This window comes from Loxodonta africana, chromosome 16 (genome assembly GCF_030014295.1).
Source record: "Loxodonta africana isolate mLoxAfr1 chromosome 16, mLoxAfr1.hap2, whole genome shotgun sequence".
Lineage (NCBI taxonomy): Eukaryota > Metazoa > Chordata > Mammalia > Proboscidea > Elephantidae > Loxodonta > Loxodonta africana.
This window is the reverse complement of record NC_087357.1, coordinates 76,707,703-76,724,413: the sequence shown is the minus strand read 5'-3', so window position 1 is coordinate 76,724,413 and position 16,711 is coordinate 76,707,703. Positions and strand designations below refer to the sequence as shown.

At 52.8% G+C, this 16,711-nt stretch overlaps 1 protein-coding gene across 4 annotated transcripts in view; it reads left to right on the top strand.

Moving 5' to 3' along the window:
* The window catches only part of POLR3A (RNA polymerase III subunit A), a 72,472-nt gene that overhangs the window by 37,816 nt on the left and 17,945 nt on the right, over positions 1-16,711 (top strand). For all 4 annotated transcript variants that reach the window (XM_064269769.1, XM_023547135.2, XM_064269767.1 and 1 more), the window contains 9 exons: positions 705-877; positions 2,149-2,260; positions 3,084-3,202; positions 4,790-4,927; positions 7,114-7,284; positions 8,142-8,255; positions 12,126-12,212; positions 12,292-12,374; positions 12,951-13,121. In XM_064269769.1, the coding sequence (XP_064125839.1) occupies positions 705-877; positions 2,149-2,260; positions 3,084-3,202; positions 4,790-4,927; positions 7,114-7,284; positions 8,142-8,255; positions 12,126-12,212; positions 12,292-12,374; positions 12,951-13,121 (1,168 nt within the window). The remainder of the gene's footprint in view (positions 1-704; positions 878-2,148; positions 2,261-3,083; positions 3,203-4,789; positions 4,928-7,113; positions 7,285-8,141; positions 8,256-12,125; positions 12,213-12,291; positions 12,375-12,950; positions 13,122-16,711) is intronic.

The window sequence follows — 16,711 nt, the reverse complement described above, 5'->3', positions numbered from 1 at the left end:
CTCTCTGATTCCATTTCTTAGGGAATAAACCCCCACCTCCCACAGGAGGAAGGACTTGGGGCCTGTTTCTTAGATGGACTTTCTTTCCACTGGTTTGCCTTGTTGCCAGCATGTGCATCATCTCCAGCATCTGCAGAACCTAGGAATTTAGACTCTGAACCTCCAGGTTTCAGCTAGGCAGGCTCAGTGGTCCACAGACATCCCCTTCCCCGGCCTCCTAGGCCATCACCGCTTATCCATCCACTTCTCTATGTGTATCATGGTTCGGATGATTGGTGGCACTTGGTTTCATCAGAAGTGGAGTTTGTTTCTTGTTCTCTGGCTTTTAGAGTGGAGTCTGAGAAGGGAAGGGGCAGAGAGGCCTCCACTGTGCCGCCTGAGAACCAGAACTCAGATGGCTCCCTCTGTGTAGGTGCCAGCTGAGAACCAGAAGTCAGATGGTAGGCTCCCTCTCCATGGAGGCTCCCTCGGGCTACGCTGTTTCACATTATAGTTAGTGGGGAAAATCATTGTGTCACCTAGTCTGGGGAAAGTCAGTGAGTTTTAGTGGTTGTATAGAACTTCCTAGGGGATGATGTGCTAAGTTTCTAATTAATTGAATTGTAGAAAATTCTGTGACGGTATAAACTTGCTTCCTACACAATGGGTTTACTGAGTAGCACCCATGGCTCGCTCTCCCGCTCTACCTGCCAATTCTTCTACAGCTAACCGGGGATTTTCCATTGGGATTGGTGACGTCACACCTGGTCAAGGACTGCTGACGGCCAAATACGAGCTGCTGAATGCCGGCTACAAAAAATGTGACGAGTACATCGAGGCCTTAAACACGGGCAAGCTGCAGCAGCAGCCCGGCTGCACAGCTGAGGAGACTCTGGAGGTGAGTGTCTCCTGGTTCCGTTTGGCCACTTCAGGCACCTTGGCTGAAAGGACATCCACCAGCCATGGAGAGAAGGTAGCAGAGGAGAGCGGGGATCAAAGACAGCCACCGTCATCCCATCTGCCTGGGTGGTGGGTGTTCTTGTTGGTTTGTGAAGGGAGGGGCTTCAACCAGACCTTTTCCCTCTTTCCAGCTTTCCCGTTCAAGGTGACAAACCACGGCCAGCTGGTGCTGCTCTTGTCCTGACATCACCTGCTGGCCCCCTCTGTAGCTGGTGCTTAAGTGCTTCTGTTCTTTCTACTTTCTGCATCCTTCCGGTAGAAACTGGCACCACAGCTCTTTGGATGGCCTTTGAAAGAGACTCGAATACCTAAGAGGAGGAATTCATGTTTAATAGTCACATAACCAATCTGCTGCTGGATTAACTGAGAACTCAGCCAGCTTTTGTTAGAGTCAGAGTCATCACTAGGCTCTGAGAGCCCTACTTTCTCTAAAGCCCCCAGTGTCTTCCTGGCTTTCTTCTGCCTTACCCATAGCCTGTGGCTCCGAGCTTTAACTCACCCAGGTATGAAAGAAGGGCTCTTTAAGCAGCAACAACTTTTCTGATTAAATGAGTATTTGGAAGCATGGGAAAAGGTATTCTCCCTGAGATATTCACTATTCCCCGTAATTTCACTGAGTCTTTATTTTAAAAGCTAAGATAAGTGGGTGCTTCTGACTGGCACCTACCTGGGAATTGCTGGAGGCCCCAGCAGCTGTGGTGTCCCAGGCAGCAGTGACTCCTGGCTGATCCAGCCCCTAAGTTGTGAGTCGAGCATGTAGGCCAGAGTCACCTCATCAGGCACTTAACGTGGGGAGATTCAAGTGTGTGTGCTTGGCCAGAAAAAAATAGACAAAATGTTATGAAGAAGATGCAAGCAGTTCTCTCGTACAGCCTACGTGTTGTCACTTCTCCACTTTCGCATGTGCACTGTGGTAGAGGGCACTGTACACAAAGCCCTAGACCTTGCTACTTTAGGGGCCATTTAAAGGATTTTTCATGTTCTATGCTGCTGATCAATTTTGCCTTCACAGTGACTTTAGAGCCCTTGTGTAAGATGCAGGGCTTTATGGAGTGGGAATTTTGATCCCCTAAGACTCTGAAACCTGTGTGCATTAGAAATCTAAGATCTTAAATTTTTTCAAAGTTCTTTCAATGACAGATAGAAAATTTGTAACCAGCAGTGCCAGTGAGGGCGAGCTGGCATGTGTGTCTTCCTGTCTCTGAGCAGGCCTTGATCCTGAAGGAGCTGTCTGTGATCCGGGACCACGCGGGCAGCGCCTGCCTCCGAGAGCTCGACAAGAGCAACAGCCCCCTCATCATGGCCCTTTGTGGCTCCAAAGGTGAGCTCGCTCCTCGCGGGGCTCCTTCCATCTTACTCTCCCTATGGGCTGGCTGTTTTCATTCGGGAAAATGTAATCATTATTTTATTTATAAGAGCATGTATTTTAAAATAATAGAGAAAGAGACTTAATTATTTGTACTTTAGGAATTTTAACTCGTTTGAAAGAATGTCTGGCAATGTGTATACTGGGTTTCTGAATTTGGAGTGCTTTCAGCAGACTTGGTCTTTAAGCAAAATAAATAAGCTAGGGACTTTTTAAGCACATATTTAGTGATGTGGCAAAACTTGCAGTCCCCTGGGAACTGAAAGCACCAGGCTTCATGATACCGCCCTCAGATCCCACACCTTCAGTGCCTCTCCTGTTTCTGTAAATGCTTTTACAGAATGAAGCCCAGCCTCTCTAGCTTTGCCGCCTTTCACCCCATTACCCTCCTACTTCCTGCTTGTGGGACATAGCCTACCCTTTCCTGTCCTGTCCTCTGTCTTTGCTTCCCGCTCTTCCACCTGCTTTGGAATTCCTTCCCCACCTCTCTTTATGTCCAACTCATAATGTTCTCCCGAAGCCCGACCTGATTGCTGCTGCCTTCTAGGAGACTTCCCTGACTTCCCGCTCTCCGTATGCTCCTGAGGGCCTGTAGCCTTTGCTCAGCCTTCACTGTGTTACTGACAGCTCTCTGCATGTCATTCTGGCTCTTTTGTTTCCTACTCCTAGACCACGCACTTGGTGCTGTGCTGTGTCCCTCTTTTGTCCCAGAGCACTGCGTCCCCTCTGTTAATGTCACCTCGGTAAATAAGTGTTCGTTCCTGACCTGTTGCCCCAGGTTCCTTCATCAACATATCACAGATGATTGCCTGTGTGGGCCAGCAGGCCATCAGCGGCTCTCGAGTGCCAGACGGCTTTGAAAACAGGTCCTTGCCTCACTTTGAAAAACACTCCAAGGTAAGCAGTAGTGGATTAGGCAGAACTTTGAAGGCCGAGCAGCAGCAGTTCAAAACAGGGTAATTGAAACGTCTCCTGAAGGGGTGGTGGAAGGGGTGGGGACAGCTTAGGGTTGTTCCCTCTTCAACCCAGACTGTGAGGACCTCGTTGTTCTCGAAGCTGGAAAATTTGAACTGGTGCTCTCTGACATATTTTCACTGAGAAGCAGAATTTCAGATTGCCATCCAGCCTGCCTAAGTAGTCATGTATAGTGCTTGTCTAAACACATGTAATGTGTGTGCTTGTTTTTTGGGCACTTACAATAGAAGTATGAAGATTTTAAAACAGTGATAGTATGAAGCCCACTGAAGTGACCAGAAAATTCCAGGTTCTCTCTAGAACTCTCAAGCTCAATTTTTCATTAACTTCTCGGTTCCATTGGCCCTGGTGGTTTGGGCTCCAGTGTGAGCAGGGTGAGAGAGAGGAAGACGTGCTCCTGTTTTCCCAGATATCAGGGACAGACAGGCCTTAAATCTGTGGTTAGGAGCTCGGGGTAGATTTGGCCACTCAGTAAATTTTGGGTCTGGAGTCAGCTGTTGCCTTTAGAGCATAGAGGCCCCAGCTGCTCCTGGCCCTGGAACTACAGCCTTTCTTGTCTAGTGCCGTGTGGGAGACGGGACCGCCCAAGGTCAAGTTCCCCAGGGGCCAGCAGCCAGGTGGTCAGTGGAGGGGGACCTAGCAGGGCTTGTGATGAGGCCTCTCTCAGGCTAAGACCCCTAAGACAGCCTGGCCAGCTTAGAGGGGTGGCAAGGACCTCCATACTCCCAGTCCCTGATCCAGTGCTAGACTCTGGGACAGCCGTGCCGACCTGGAAATGGCTCTGTGGACACCAGCAGTCCCTTAGTGAGAGAGGGAAGTCAAGGGCTGGCCTGGTCATCTAGGTCATCCCCTACGGAGCACAGACCAGGTCAAAGGCCACTTCGCATGGTTAGATTGACAAATACACAGACATACAGTTTTACTGAGATACATGTCACATACGCTGAAATCCTCCTGTCTGGAGCGTCCGGAGAGGGCTGCACAATCTGGACATGCTGAGTCAGTCCAGTGACTCCTAGTGTATCTAGAGGTGTGCGGTCATGACCACAGTTGCCTTTGAGAACATTTTCAGTACCCCAAATGAAATCCCACACACGCGAGCCAGGCGTGGTTAAATTGTGGAAGTAGGCAGGTCACCGATCCACAGGAAGCAGCTTATTTCCCAGGAGCCAGCTGCCTCAGCACTGTCCGCTCTGAAGTGCTTGACTGCCTCCACTTGCTGCCCTAGGGGAGCAGCCGGGCTCAGCTTCCCCGTCCCAGGCCCTCGCTTGACCAGGTATGAGCTCCAGCCCTGGCTGGGCCCTCACCCTTCTTTGTCTCTGGTGAGGATGGTTTGTGCCAAATGATTTCGCCTTTAGGAGAGGGCGTATAAAGCCTGCCATTTCACAAGTGTGTGTAAGCCAGGTATTTATAACCTGAAGATGGGGCGTTTTCCGATTGGAATGGATTTTGGAATTGTGGCCCTCGAACTGTTTTTGCTTGATTTTCTTTTTTCCTACCTCTCTTTAGCTCCCAGCTGCCAAAGGCTTTGTGGCCAATAGCTTCTATTCCGGTTTGACACCAACCGAGTTTTTCTTCCACACCATGGCTGGCCGGGAAGGCCTGGTCGACACAGCCGTGAAGACAGCTGAGACAGGGTACATGCAGGTAACTTGAGAAATGCAGGCCACCAGCAGTGGAGCAGCCCCAGGGTCTGTGGGTTTTCACTGTTGAATGTTTACCTATTTTGTGCGTGAAATACAATTTATCTGATCTTGATATTCAGGAGAAAATTCGGAAGTGTAGGTGCCCTGGGAATAGTTAATAGATTCCAAATCCCCCTGTACACCTCAAGTGCTCAAGACAAGGCAGGCATCACCAGAGCTCCAGTAGGGAGAACGTGGACTCGAAGTAGGTCCTGAGACATGTCATTTACCCCCACTGAGCCTCTGTCTCCTAATACCTGCAAATGGGTGTGATAACTCACACCTCCTGGTATTGAGAGCACTCAGGGAAAGCATTCTGCAGCTAGCTTGTGTAATTCATTAAAAATCTTTCCTGTTCTCATAAAAAGACCAGATTTAATGGTCTGACTGAGACTAAAGGGACCCCAGAGGTCATGGTCCCCAGACTCTGTGTTAGCCCGAGACAGGAACCATTCCCAAAGCCAACTCTTCAGACAGGGATTGGACTGGACTGTAAGACAGAAAATGATACTGGTGAGGAGTGAGCTTCTTGGCTCAGGTGGACACAGGAGACTGTGGGCAGCTCCTGTCTGGAGGGGAGATGGAAAGGCAGAGGGGACAGGAGCTGGTTGAATGGACACAGGAAATACAGGTTGGAGAGAAGGGGTGTGCTGTCTCATTGGGGGGGAGAGCAGCTAGGAGTATAAAAAAAAAAATAGCAAGGCGTATATAAGAAAAAGTTTCCGTTGACTCCACTCAACCTGTTCCAGGGCCTGCAGGGTGGCTTGGACAGTGAGACGGAAGACTTTTTATCCACTATGTGTATTGTTGCAGACATAGGTATGGGGTACAGGGTTAACCTAGAGGGTTCCTTGGCTGTGCTCCTCAAACTTTGCCACAAAAGTAGCTCTAGTGGCAGAAAAACCAAAAAAAAAAAAAAGGAATGTAAAAATACAGCCTACTGTGTTCTGCCATCAGACCATGAGCAAAAGACTTCTTTTTAGTCTCCGATTATATTTTCTACTCTCTACTCCATCATTTGACTGTGTTTGTTTTTGTTTTGTTTTTTTTTAGTGTTTTAATGTTTGTAGCTACTTACACCACCAGATAAAGTCAGTACTCCAGGGGCCTGGGCCGTGCACATGCTGCGGCTTTGTGTCCCCTCTGCTCCCACTATGTATCCCAGTTTGAGAGGGAAGCTGGAACCAGGACAGATAAACCAGAGAGGAGCGAAGGAGTGGGCTGGAACCAACAAGGGTGATGAGGGCAAAAGTGGACTCCATTCCGTAGAAGCCGATATCCGTAACCCTTCTGCCTTCATGAATCGTTATCTGAGACTCCTTTTAATCATCTTGTGATGAGAAATTACCCTTCCGTTTTAGAGTCTGCTGCTTTTGTCAGAAACCCAACAGCCTGCGAAATGTTTTTTGCACTTTTGCCGTAATACGTTTTGGCTCTGTTCTTTGTCCTCACCTTTTTGAAGCAGAGAGTCTGACTCTCCCAGCAGTGTGATCTAGAACAGATGAGTTCTGGCATGAGGCGTTTTTATTTTGAGGTTTGCCTGAAGGAAGACCTCTTTGTCTTCAAATCTCCGAACCACCATCACATCGCCGGCTGGCGCCACGTCGCTGGCTGGCGTGTCCTGCTCGTAGAAGGTTTTCCCTGGGCAAGTTTCAGAGGCGGCTGCCTGCTGGGTCGTAACAGTGCTGCCCTGTTCTCTCTTCTGTCCCCTGTCCCAGAAGAGGGTCTGCTCCTGATCCTCTGTAATCTGTATTGAAGTCCCCAAGAGTCCTGGCTTAAGATACATTTAAAAATGCAAAGCTGTTGCATTAATTTATACTTCAGGGAAGAGGAGAAGGAGGGCAAAACAGCTCAGGAGAAGTTAGTGTTTTGGGGTGATGGGGTTTAAATTCCATGTATTCTAGGCTACAGCGCACTGCGGTGCTGGGGCGGGAGCATAACTCAGCCCACCACATGGACTAGTGGGACAGTCGTGGCTGTGGTGGCCATGTGGCAGGGGCCTATTTTACGGGCGTTCTAATACAGCGTTTTTACGTGATCAAAGTGTTTGTGACCTTGAAACTTTGAATTACGAGTCTCGTCTTCTGCATGTGCAGCTAGTCTTTAAAAGCAGCTGAGCTGTTGTTTCCTCGCCTTCTTTTCCCTTAGAGGCGGCTTGTAAAATCCCTCGAAGATCTCTGCTCACAGTACGATCTGACTGTCCGCAGCTCTACTGGAGATATTATCCAGTTCATTTATGGGGGAGACGGCTTAGACCCTGCAGCTATGGAGGGAAAAGATGAACCCTTAGAGTTTAAAAGGGTTCTGGACAACATCAAAGTAAGACTGAGCATTATATCTGGGAGTAAGTGTTTTCCAGAAGGGTTCTCTAGAATGAGGTACCATTGGGGATACCACACACACTGCTTCAGCCGTGTCTACCCCTCCCCGGGGTTAGTGTTTTCCTCTTTTTTTACCCTCCATAATTTTCCCAAATGTTAAGGGGTAAAAAATGTTTTGGATTAAAAGCCTGGTATTGGTAGTAAGAGGGCTGGGCCTCTCTGTGTGCAGTCAGGGTATGTAGGAGAGGCCAGTTGTCGAAGTCACGGGTGTCGAAAAGCTAGCACATTTCGTGTATGATAACTGGGAACGTGACTCGCAACAACCTGTTTGGAGGGTAGTTTGACGGTATTCACCTGCATTTTAGGTGTGTGTGCCTTCTGACCCTGCAGTTCCCCTTAGAGACTTACGCCCGACAGAAATAACCTAAATGTGCTCCGAACGTTTCTCGCAGCAGTTAGAGTGGAGGTAACCTGTCGGTAGACTAGGCTAGAGCCGTTAACCGGGGGAGTGATCCCATGAGCCTGGGGGAGAGGATGTTTTCATTCTTGAAATATTCAGGTCATTTTTTTAAACAACAAATTGTATTTTTAATGCACATCTGGGGATGGAGTGGGGGTGGGAGTAAGGGAGCAATATTCCCTGAACAGTCCAAAGTCTCAGCTGATTCTGTTTGCACGTTCGTGTTAAAGGTAGAGTCTAAACTTTGTTTTGAAAGGAAAAAAAAAAATCACCTCATGCTGAAAGTTTTCTCTGGGTAGTTTTGTAAGGTCACTTTGTCTCTTGTAAATTCTTTTCTTGAGTACCACCCCCTGCCCTGTAGCCCCCGCACATTAACTTTCTGTTTGATACTCGAGGCGGTCTTCCCGTGTCCCAGTGAGCCTGCCCTCAGTAGGAACGAGCTGACCCTGACCATGGAGTCCATCATGCAGAAGAGCGAGTTCCGCTGCTGCCAGGACAGCTTCCTCCAGGTGAGCACTGCTGGGGCCGGGCCCGCCTGGCTTCACTGTCCTCGTAAGCTGGGGTTTTCATGTCATAGTCTTCCTTTGCTAAAAGAAATTCACTGGCCTCAGCAAAGTCTCACCAGCCAACGTGAAAAATTTATCTCCTGTCCGTCTTAGTTTATATCTTTCATGCAAGTGTTTCTCTATTGAAAAAACAAGCTTTAGAGAACTGATTTTGTTTTTTAAATCTAATCCCTATCACCAACCGTCCACCCACTTTCTTTCTTATCCTGTAGGTCAGCTCGTCCCTCGGTCATTCTGTATCCAGTTCTGTTCTAAGTAGTGTGGATTTAATACCACTTTTCTCTGAACATGTTATGGATCAGAAATCCACTTAGCCAGCCCCTTACTCCTCCAGAGGCTGTTCCCTTGAGGTATCGCCCTCAGGTTTTTTGGGTTGTTTGTTTAATGGTATTGACCTGCCCCAACAGCTCCTTCATGTTTATTATCACGGTTCTGATCAAAGGAAAGGGATACAGAGATCAGTAAATGGTTTCTTTGAGTACCGACTGCTGATTCAGGTGCCGCCCAAGATCTGCAGGCAAAGTGCAAATGTATCCCTTCCAGGACTTCAAAACTGAAAACAGTAAAATGAAGCTTAACTAAGAGTGTTTTCGTTAGGAAGCTCTTCACTGCTTCTATCCGTGTGTTGAAGTGTGAAAGTTGAAAAAGAACTTCTTCCATCAGGAACATGGCTAGGTTGTGAGTGAGTGCTTTGTTTCCATTTTTTCCCCAGAGGCTTTAGTCTTCTCTTTTTTTAATTAACAGATTAGAATTGTAATTTGGTTTTCCTACATGATTATATTTATTTATTTTCTGTTTATCCTCCAAGAACTTAACTGAGGCAGGTTGTGAGAAGTATGGCGAGGTAGCGGGATCCGCGTGCCCGTGAGCTCTGAGCGCGAAGGGTGCGCCTCTAGCGATTTGCCAGCGTTGGAGGAGGCGACAGATTGCTGTCCTCGTTCTGGCAAACACGGCTTGTCTGCTCACGCTTTGGACTGCTGCTTTTTGCCTTTGGTGAGGTTTAAGGGTGATCTCTTGGCCTGCAGTGTCCATTTATTCAGTGAGCTCATCTGGCACTCACCGAATGTCCCACTCGGTCAGATCCTGGGACACAGGGAACTAAACGTGGCCTCACCCTGCAGTCGCTCACAATCTGCTGAACGCTGCTTTGCCCAGAAGCTCCAGAACCCCCGCCCAGACCAGATTTGTCCGAGGCGGTAAAATGTTCTCCTACCAGAGCGGAAGTGACATAGGCAGCTCCTAAGTGGCGTCGTGCCCTGGGCCTGCCAGAACCCGATGCCCGTGCTCAGAGGCAGGCTGGGGAGCCAATGTGGGACTTTAACCCTGGCTGCTCGTGTGATAACGGCCAGCCAGTCACCACACGTGAGTCCCTTGAGTTTGCATGGGCTGGTGCAGCCGAATTCCTAGCAGTGTGTTTGAGTTTTCATTTCTGCAAAGTGAGCTTTTTGTTTTTTAAACCTAACTTCCAGAATACCTGACCTAACTTTTTTGAAAGGAAAGTCATTCTTTTCTGCAGAGCAGCTGGAAGTGTGTCTGTTTGGGTGGCCACTGAAAGATCTCATCATTTCCGAGGCCTGACTGGGGCATGTTATTACATGTGTGCTTTCTTTTTACCCCTTACGTGTGCATAGTTTGTCCCTGAGGAAAACCCCCTGGGTTTGCCTGGCGTAGGCTTGCACTCCTGGTTCCCTGTGCGCACACATGAGCCTTCAACCCCCATGATCAAACAGCTACATCTGGGCCAAGTGGGCCTGTCAGGAACTTACACTAAAGGACATGTCCACAGCCAGCCGAGTAGGCAGGGCGAATAAGTCACGAATGTGAGTGAGATTGTTTACCTGGAATGCTCCAGGGGAAGAATCAGTGGCCTCTGAACAGCCCCACCCATCAAGGCCGAGCCTGCAGGAGAGATCGTGTCACTGCCCTCTCCCACTTTATCTGAGAACTTACACCTCTGGTTTGCAGTTCCTGACTGCAGCTGAAGAGGTGGCATCAGACTTGTGACTGACAAGTGAGCCTGGAGAGCTTCTCTTCAGAAAGAGCCTCTGGGGAATGTTGAAGTTCTTGCAAATTAACGAAAGTCCTTTTCTGCTATAGATGTGTGTGGAGGGATGACTGAGTGGGACGACAGCCCGCCATGTGTCTCCACCCTTTCGCAGTGGGTGAAAGGAGAATTGGCCAATAAGGGTAGGCATGAGAAAGCCTTGCCCATGAACAAGGGACAGCCAGGACACTTTGACAGTCCCTTGGACACTTTGGCTCCTAGGAAACAGTGGGCCAGGACAACATCACAGAAACCCCTGCCCCAGAGCAGAGCTGGAGAAAGCACGTGATGTCACAGAGACTCGTAGCCTTGGGCAAGATCCAGTGCCCTCCTCTCTAGAGCGGTGGCCTAGCTCCATGCCGCCTCCCCAGGAGGGTTTGCTGGGCCGGGCAGCAGCAAGGATGGATGTGGCGTGTAAGCCATAGATTGTGTGGACGCAGGATGCTAAAGCTGTTTAAACATAAGAGCCTGAAGGTTTTGTGTTTTGCTTTCTGAAAAGGTAGTAACTAGAAATTGTTACGTAGTCTGCAGGAGGCTAAAGAGATTTCATTTTACAAGATTGGGGTGGAACTAGGCAAGTATCCTAGTAAATGCTGTACTCTCTGTGGGTATCTTTTAGGATTTTGTTTTTGCAAAAGTGGGTTTCTGGTGAGGCCTGCTTTAGTATACCTGTCTCAGGCTTAGACATCTCAGCCGTGTGATAGACCAAGTGGATTTTGGGCAGGGTGTGCTGAGCCCACCTCAGGAACAAGGAGTTGAGAAGCACGACCTCGGGCTGCTTCTCGGCTACCACAATACACAGTCCACCCTCCCACCGGGCTCACTGTCCGTCTCCATCCATGTGTGCGGGTCTGTCCTCAGGCAGCCACACTGAGCATCTGCACTCCTGGGGTTGGCCAGAGTGCCATTCAAGCTCACTGTGACCATTCTTCATCCAAAATTATTGAGGGACGTGATGTTTCAGGGAGAGCTGCTGAAGACAAGTGGTCTGGCCACTCTTGCCAGTATTCTCTGTGGATAGCCAGTGGCCGGCTCCTCAGGACCATGCTGTATCAGCCTCCCAGGGTTCCTGTTACCGCTCAGTGTGGCTCTGTAGGCTTGCCCTGGGACATGCTGTAAGAAACACCCATCACCCTTAGCGTTTGACCCACCGCGAGCGTGGTGTTGGTAAATATAGCTCGTTAAGTCACACCCCACCCCCTCTGTGAGTGCTCCCCAAGGAAGTTACTGTCTCATCCTGGTACTAGGAAGGGTCGGGAGGCTCCTGGAGTGTTGGTCTGTGTTTATTTCACAGACACTGTAAACTGTGAGTGCTGGAAAACCTGGAGTTGGAGCTGTAGTCTCTAGCCTGTGCTGCGTAGACGTTTCACCTTCCTCTCATTCCGTTTTGTCATCCTTCCTGGTGTGTGGATGCGTGTGGTGTATTCCTCGGAAAAACACTTCGTGGTAGAACCAGTATCTAGATCGCATCCTTTTAAGACTACAGCTGAGTATGATGGATTCATCAGATATCACTAAAGTTTGTGAATGCGGAGCCTTGGCGGCACAGTGGTTAGGAGCTCGGCTGCTGACCGAAAGATCGGCAGTTTGAATCTACCAGCCGCTCCTTGGAAACCCCGTGGGGCAGCTCCACCCTGTCCTGTAGGGTCACTATAAGTCGAAATCGATTTGATGGCAGTGGGTTTGATTTTTGGTTTTTTATGAACTGAATCATGTCATCCCTATTACTGAGAAATGTAAAACTGGTATTTGCCGTGTGTTTTTTTCAGGAAATAAAAAAATTCGTAAAGGGGGTTTCTGAGAAGATCAAGAAAACCAGAGATAAATATGGCATCAATGATAACGGCACGACAGAGGTAACACCTTGCCAGATGCGGTAGGTGTGGGGGTGTCTGAAGAGGCCACCATCCCTAACCTGCACTTCTGTTCCTTCAGCCCCGCGTGTTGTACCAGTTGGACCGGATCACCCCCACCCAGATAGAAAAGTTTCTGGAGACCTGTAGAGACAAGTACATGAGGTAGAGGTGCTAATTATCTTAGTGGGGGGCATTCACCTAGGTCTCTCATGTCCTCCGACACGTGTCCCCGCACCAGCGTTGCTTGGTGACTGCCAGCAGAGAGACCTGTGCTTGACCAGGGTCTGTCAGCCAGTCTAGGACCCCCAACAGGTCTCTAGACAGGGTGTTCCTAGCTGTGGAAATAATTACAAAGAGATTTCTGAGTGTCGTCCTCCCTCAGAGAAACTGCCACAGTGCCTGTCAGGTGGCAGCTGCTTTGTCCACCTTTAGTGCCATTTGTTAGCTGAGCTCAAAGATCTTCACCAGCCATAGATGCTGTGGGTCCTGTCACCACATGCCGACTGCAGATTGCCACACATGAGTTGCCAGACCCCGCTCTGAACAGTCACGTTCCCCTTTCTTCACATGTTCCTCATCGGTGCCCAGGCTCTTCCTCCGTCACAAGCAGCCTGGCTTGTTGCCAACTCCTTGATCCTAACACGTTTTCTGTGGAAAAGCCATCATCAGAAGCCTCGCCCAGCAGTTTGTGGACTTGCTTGGTCACGTTGTGTTTCCATCCCTACCTTTCCTCCCTAGGGCCCAGATGGAGCCCGGCTCTGCGGTGGGCGCCCTCTGCGCCCAGAGCATTGGCGAGCCAGGCACCCAGATGACCCTGAAGACTTTCCACTTCGCAGGTGTGGCCTCCATGAACATCACCCTGGGCGTGCCCCGCATCAAAGAGATCATCAATGCCTCCAAGGCCATCAGGTGCCCAGCTCTACCGCTCTGTTGCTTGAGAAAGTGATCCTGTGGTCACGTGCAGACGTGTAATACTCTAATGGGACAATGTCTCGAGCTCCGGGTGGTGTGTTCGTTGCGTTAATCATATTTTGATTATATTTGGTTAGTCATATTTGGTTAGCCACTCACAAAGCAATGGTTTTGTGATGACAAGTCGTAAGAGAGAAAACAAAACAGAAAAACAACCATGACTCGGAAAATGAGAGCAATGTGTCAGTACCCCTTTGATATCATTACTCCCAGCTTAAATGGGCCTCACTGATGTGTCTGTCACTTGGCCGTATCCTGTGAGCCCCTGGTGATTCCATGATTGGGTTTGTGAGTGACCTGAGACTAGAAGAAATAGAAATAAAGTGCAGTGCACTGGATGACAAGGTCAGGATGCACCTGTGATCTGAATCTGACAGCAAACAGCATTAACTGACAGCTGCGTTTGGTCCTGCCCAGCAACTGCAGGTGCCCAGGATGGTAGGGCTCTGCCCGCCACCTCTGGGAGTTCAGACGGCGGGTGTCCAGGATGGTAGGGCTCTGCCCGCCACCTCTGGGAGTTCAGACGGCGGGTGTCCAGGATGGTAGGGCTCTGCCCGCCACCTCTGGGAGTTCAGACGGCGGGTGCCCAGGATGGTAGGGCTCTGCCCGCCACCTCTGGGAGTTCAGACGGCGGGTGTCCAGGATGGTAGGGCTCTGCCCGCCACCTCTGGGAGTTCAGACGGCGGGTGCCCAGGATGGTAGGGCTCTGCCCGCCACCTCTGGGAGTTCAGACGGCGGGTGCCCAGGATGGTAGGGCTCTGCCCGCCACCTCTGGGAGTTCAGACGGCGGGTGCCCAGGATGGTAGGGCTCTGCCCGCCACCTCTGGGAGTTCAGACGGCGGGTGCCCAGGATGGTAGGGCTCTGCCCGCCACCTCTGGGAGCTCAGACGGCGGGTGCCCAGGATGGTAGGGCTCTGCCCGCCACCTCTGGGAGTTCAGACGGCGGGTGCCCAGGATGGTAGGGCTCTGCCCGCCACCTCTGGGAGTTCAGACGGCGGGTGCCCAGGATGGTAGGGCTCTGCCCGCCACCTCTGGGAGTTCAGACGGCGGGTGCCCAGGATGGTAGGGCTCTGCCCGCCACCTCTGGGAGTTCAGACGGCGGGTGCCCAGGATGGTAGGGCTCTGCCCGCCACCTCTGGGAGTTCAGACGGCGGGTGCCCAGGATGGTAGGGCTCTGCCCGCCACCTCTGGGAGTTCAGACGGCGGGTGCCCAGGATGGTAGGGCTCTGCCCGCCACCTCTGGGAGTTCAGACGGCGGGTGCCCAGGATGGTAGGGCTCTGCCCGCCACCTCTGGGAGTTCAGACGGCGGGTGCCCAGGATGGTAGGGCTCTGCCCGCCACCTCTGGGAGTTCAGACGGCGGGTGCCCAGGATGGTAGGGCTCTGCCCGCCACCTCTGGGAGTTCAGACGGCGGGTGCCCAGGATGGTAGGGCTCTGCCCGCCACCTCTGGGAGTTCAGACGGCAGGTGTCCAGGATGGTAGGGCTCTGCCCGCCACCTCTGGGAGTTCAGACGGCGGGTGCCCAGGATGGTAGGGCTCTGCCCGCCACCTCTGGGAGTTCAGACGGCGGGTGTCCAGGATGGTAGGGCTCTGCCCGCCACCTCTGGGAGTTCAGACGGCAGGTGCCCAGGATGGTAGGGCTCTGCCCGCCACCTCTGGGAGTTCAGACGGCGGGTGCCCAGGATGGTAGGGCTCTGCCCGCCACCTCTGGGAGTTCAGACGGCAGGTGCCCAGGATGGTAGGGCTCTGCCCGCCACCTCTGGGAGTTCAGACGGCGGGTGTCCAGGATGGTAGGGCTCTGCCCGCCACCTCTGGGAGTTCAGACGGCGGGTGCCCAGGATGGTAGGGCTCTGCCCGCCACCTCTGGGAGTTCAGACGGCGGGTGTCCAGGATGGTAGGGCTCTGCCCGCCACCTCTGGGAGTTCAGACGGCGGGTGTCCAGGATGGTAGGGCTCTGCCCGCCACCTCTGGGAGTTCAGACGGCGGGTGCCCAGGATGGTAGGGCTCTGCCCGCCACCTCTGGGAGTTCAGACGGCGGGTGCCCAGGATGGTAGGGCTCTGCCCGCCACCTCTGGGAGTTCAGACGGCGGGTGCCCAGGATGGTAGGGCTCTGCCCGCCACCTCTGGGAGTTCAGACGGCGGGTGTCCAGGATGGTAGGGCTCTGCCCGCCACCTCTGGGAGTTCAGACGGCGGGTGCCCAGGATGGTAGGGCTCTGCCCGCCACCTCTGGGAGTTCAGACGGCGGGTGTCCAGGATGGTAGGGCTCTGCCCGCCACCTCTGGGAGTTCAGACGGCAGGTGCCCAGGATGGTAGGGCTCTGCCCGCCACCTCTGGGAGTTCAGACGGCGGGTGCCCAGGATGGTAGGGCTCTGCCCGCCACCTCTGGGAGTTCAGACGGCGGGTGCCCAGGATGGTAGGGCTCTGCCCGCCACGTCTGGGAGTTCAGACGGCGGGTGCCCAGGATGGTAGGGCTCTGCCCGCCACCTCTGGGAGTTCAGACGGCGGGTGCCCAGGATGGTAGGGCTCTGCCCGCCACCTCTGGGAGTTCAGACGGCGGGTGCCCAGGATGGTAGGGCTCTGCCCGCCACCTCTGGGAGTTCAGACGGCGGGTGTCCAGGATGGTAGGGCTCTGCCCGCCACCTCTGGGAGTTCAGACGGCGGGTGTCCAGGATGGTAGGGCTCTGCCCGCCACCTCTGGGAGTTCAGACGGCGGGTGTCCAGGATGGTAGGGCTCTGCCCGCCACCTCTGGGAGTTCAGACGGCGGGTGTCCAGGATGGTAGGGCTCTGCCCGCCACCTCTGGGAGTTCAGACGGCGGGTGTCCAGGATGGTAGGGCTCTGCCCGCCACCTCTGGGAGTTCAGACGGCGGGTGCCCAGGATGGTAGGGCTCTGCCCGCCACCTCTGGGAGTTCAGACGGCGGGTGCCCAGGATGGTAGGGCTCTGCCCGCCACCTCTGGGAGTTCAGACGGCGGGTGCCCAGGATGGTAGGGCTCTGCCCGCCACCTCTGGGAGTTCAGACGGCGGGTGCCCAGGATGGTAGGGCTCTGCCCGCCACCTCTGGGAGTTCAGACGGCGGGTGTCCAGGATGGTAGGGCTCTGCCCGCCACCTCTGGGAGTTCAGACGGCGGGTGCCCAGGATGGTAGGGCTCTGCCCGCCACCTCTGGGAGTTCAGACGGCGGGTGCCCAGGATGGTAGGGCTCTGCCCGCCACCTCTGGGAGTTCAGACGGCGGGTGCCCAGGATGGTAGGGCTCTGCCCGCCACCTCTGGGAGTTCAGACGGCGGGTGCCCAGGATGGTAGGGCTCTGCCCGCCACCTCTGGGAGTTCAGACGGCGGGTGTCCAGGATGGTAGGGCTCTGCCCGCCACCTCTGGGAGTTCAGACGGCGGGTGCCCAGGATGGTAGGGCTCTGCCCGCCACCTCTGGGAGTTCAGACGGCGGGTGTCCAGGATGGTAGGGCTCTGCCCGCCACCTCTGGGAGTTCAGACGGCGGGTGCCCAGGATGGTAGGGCTCTGCCCGCCACCT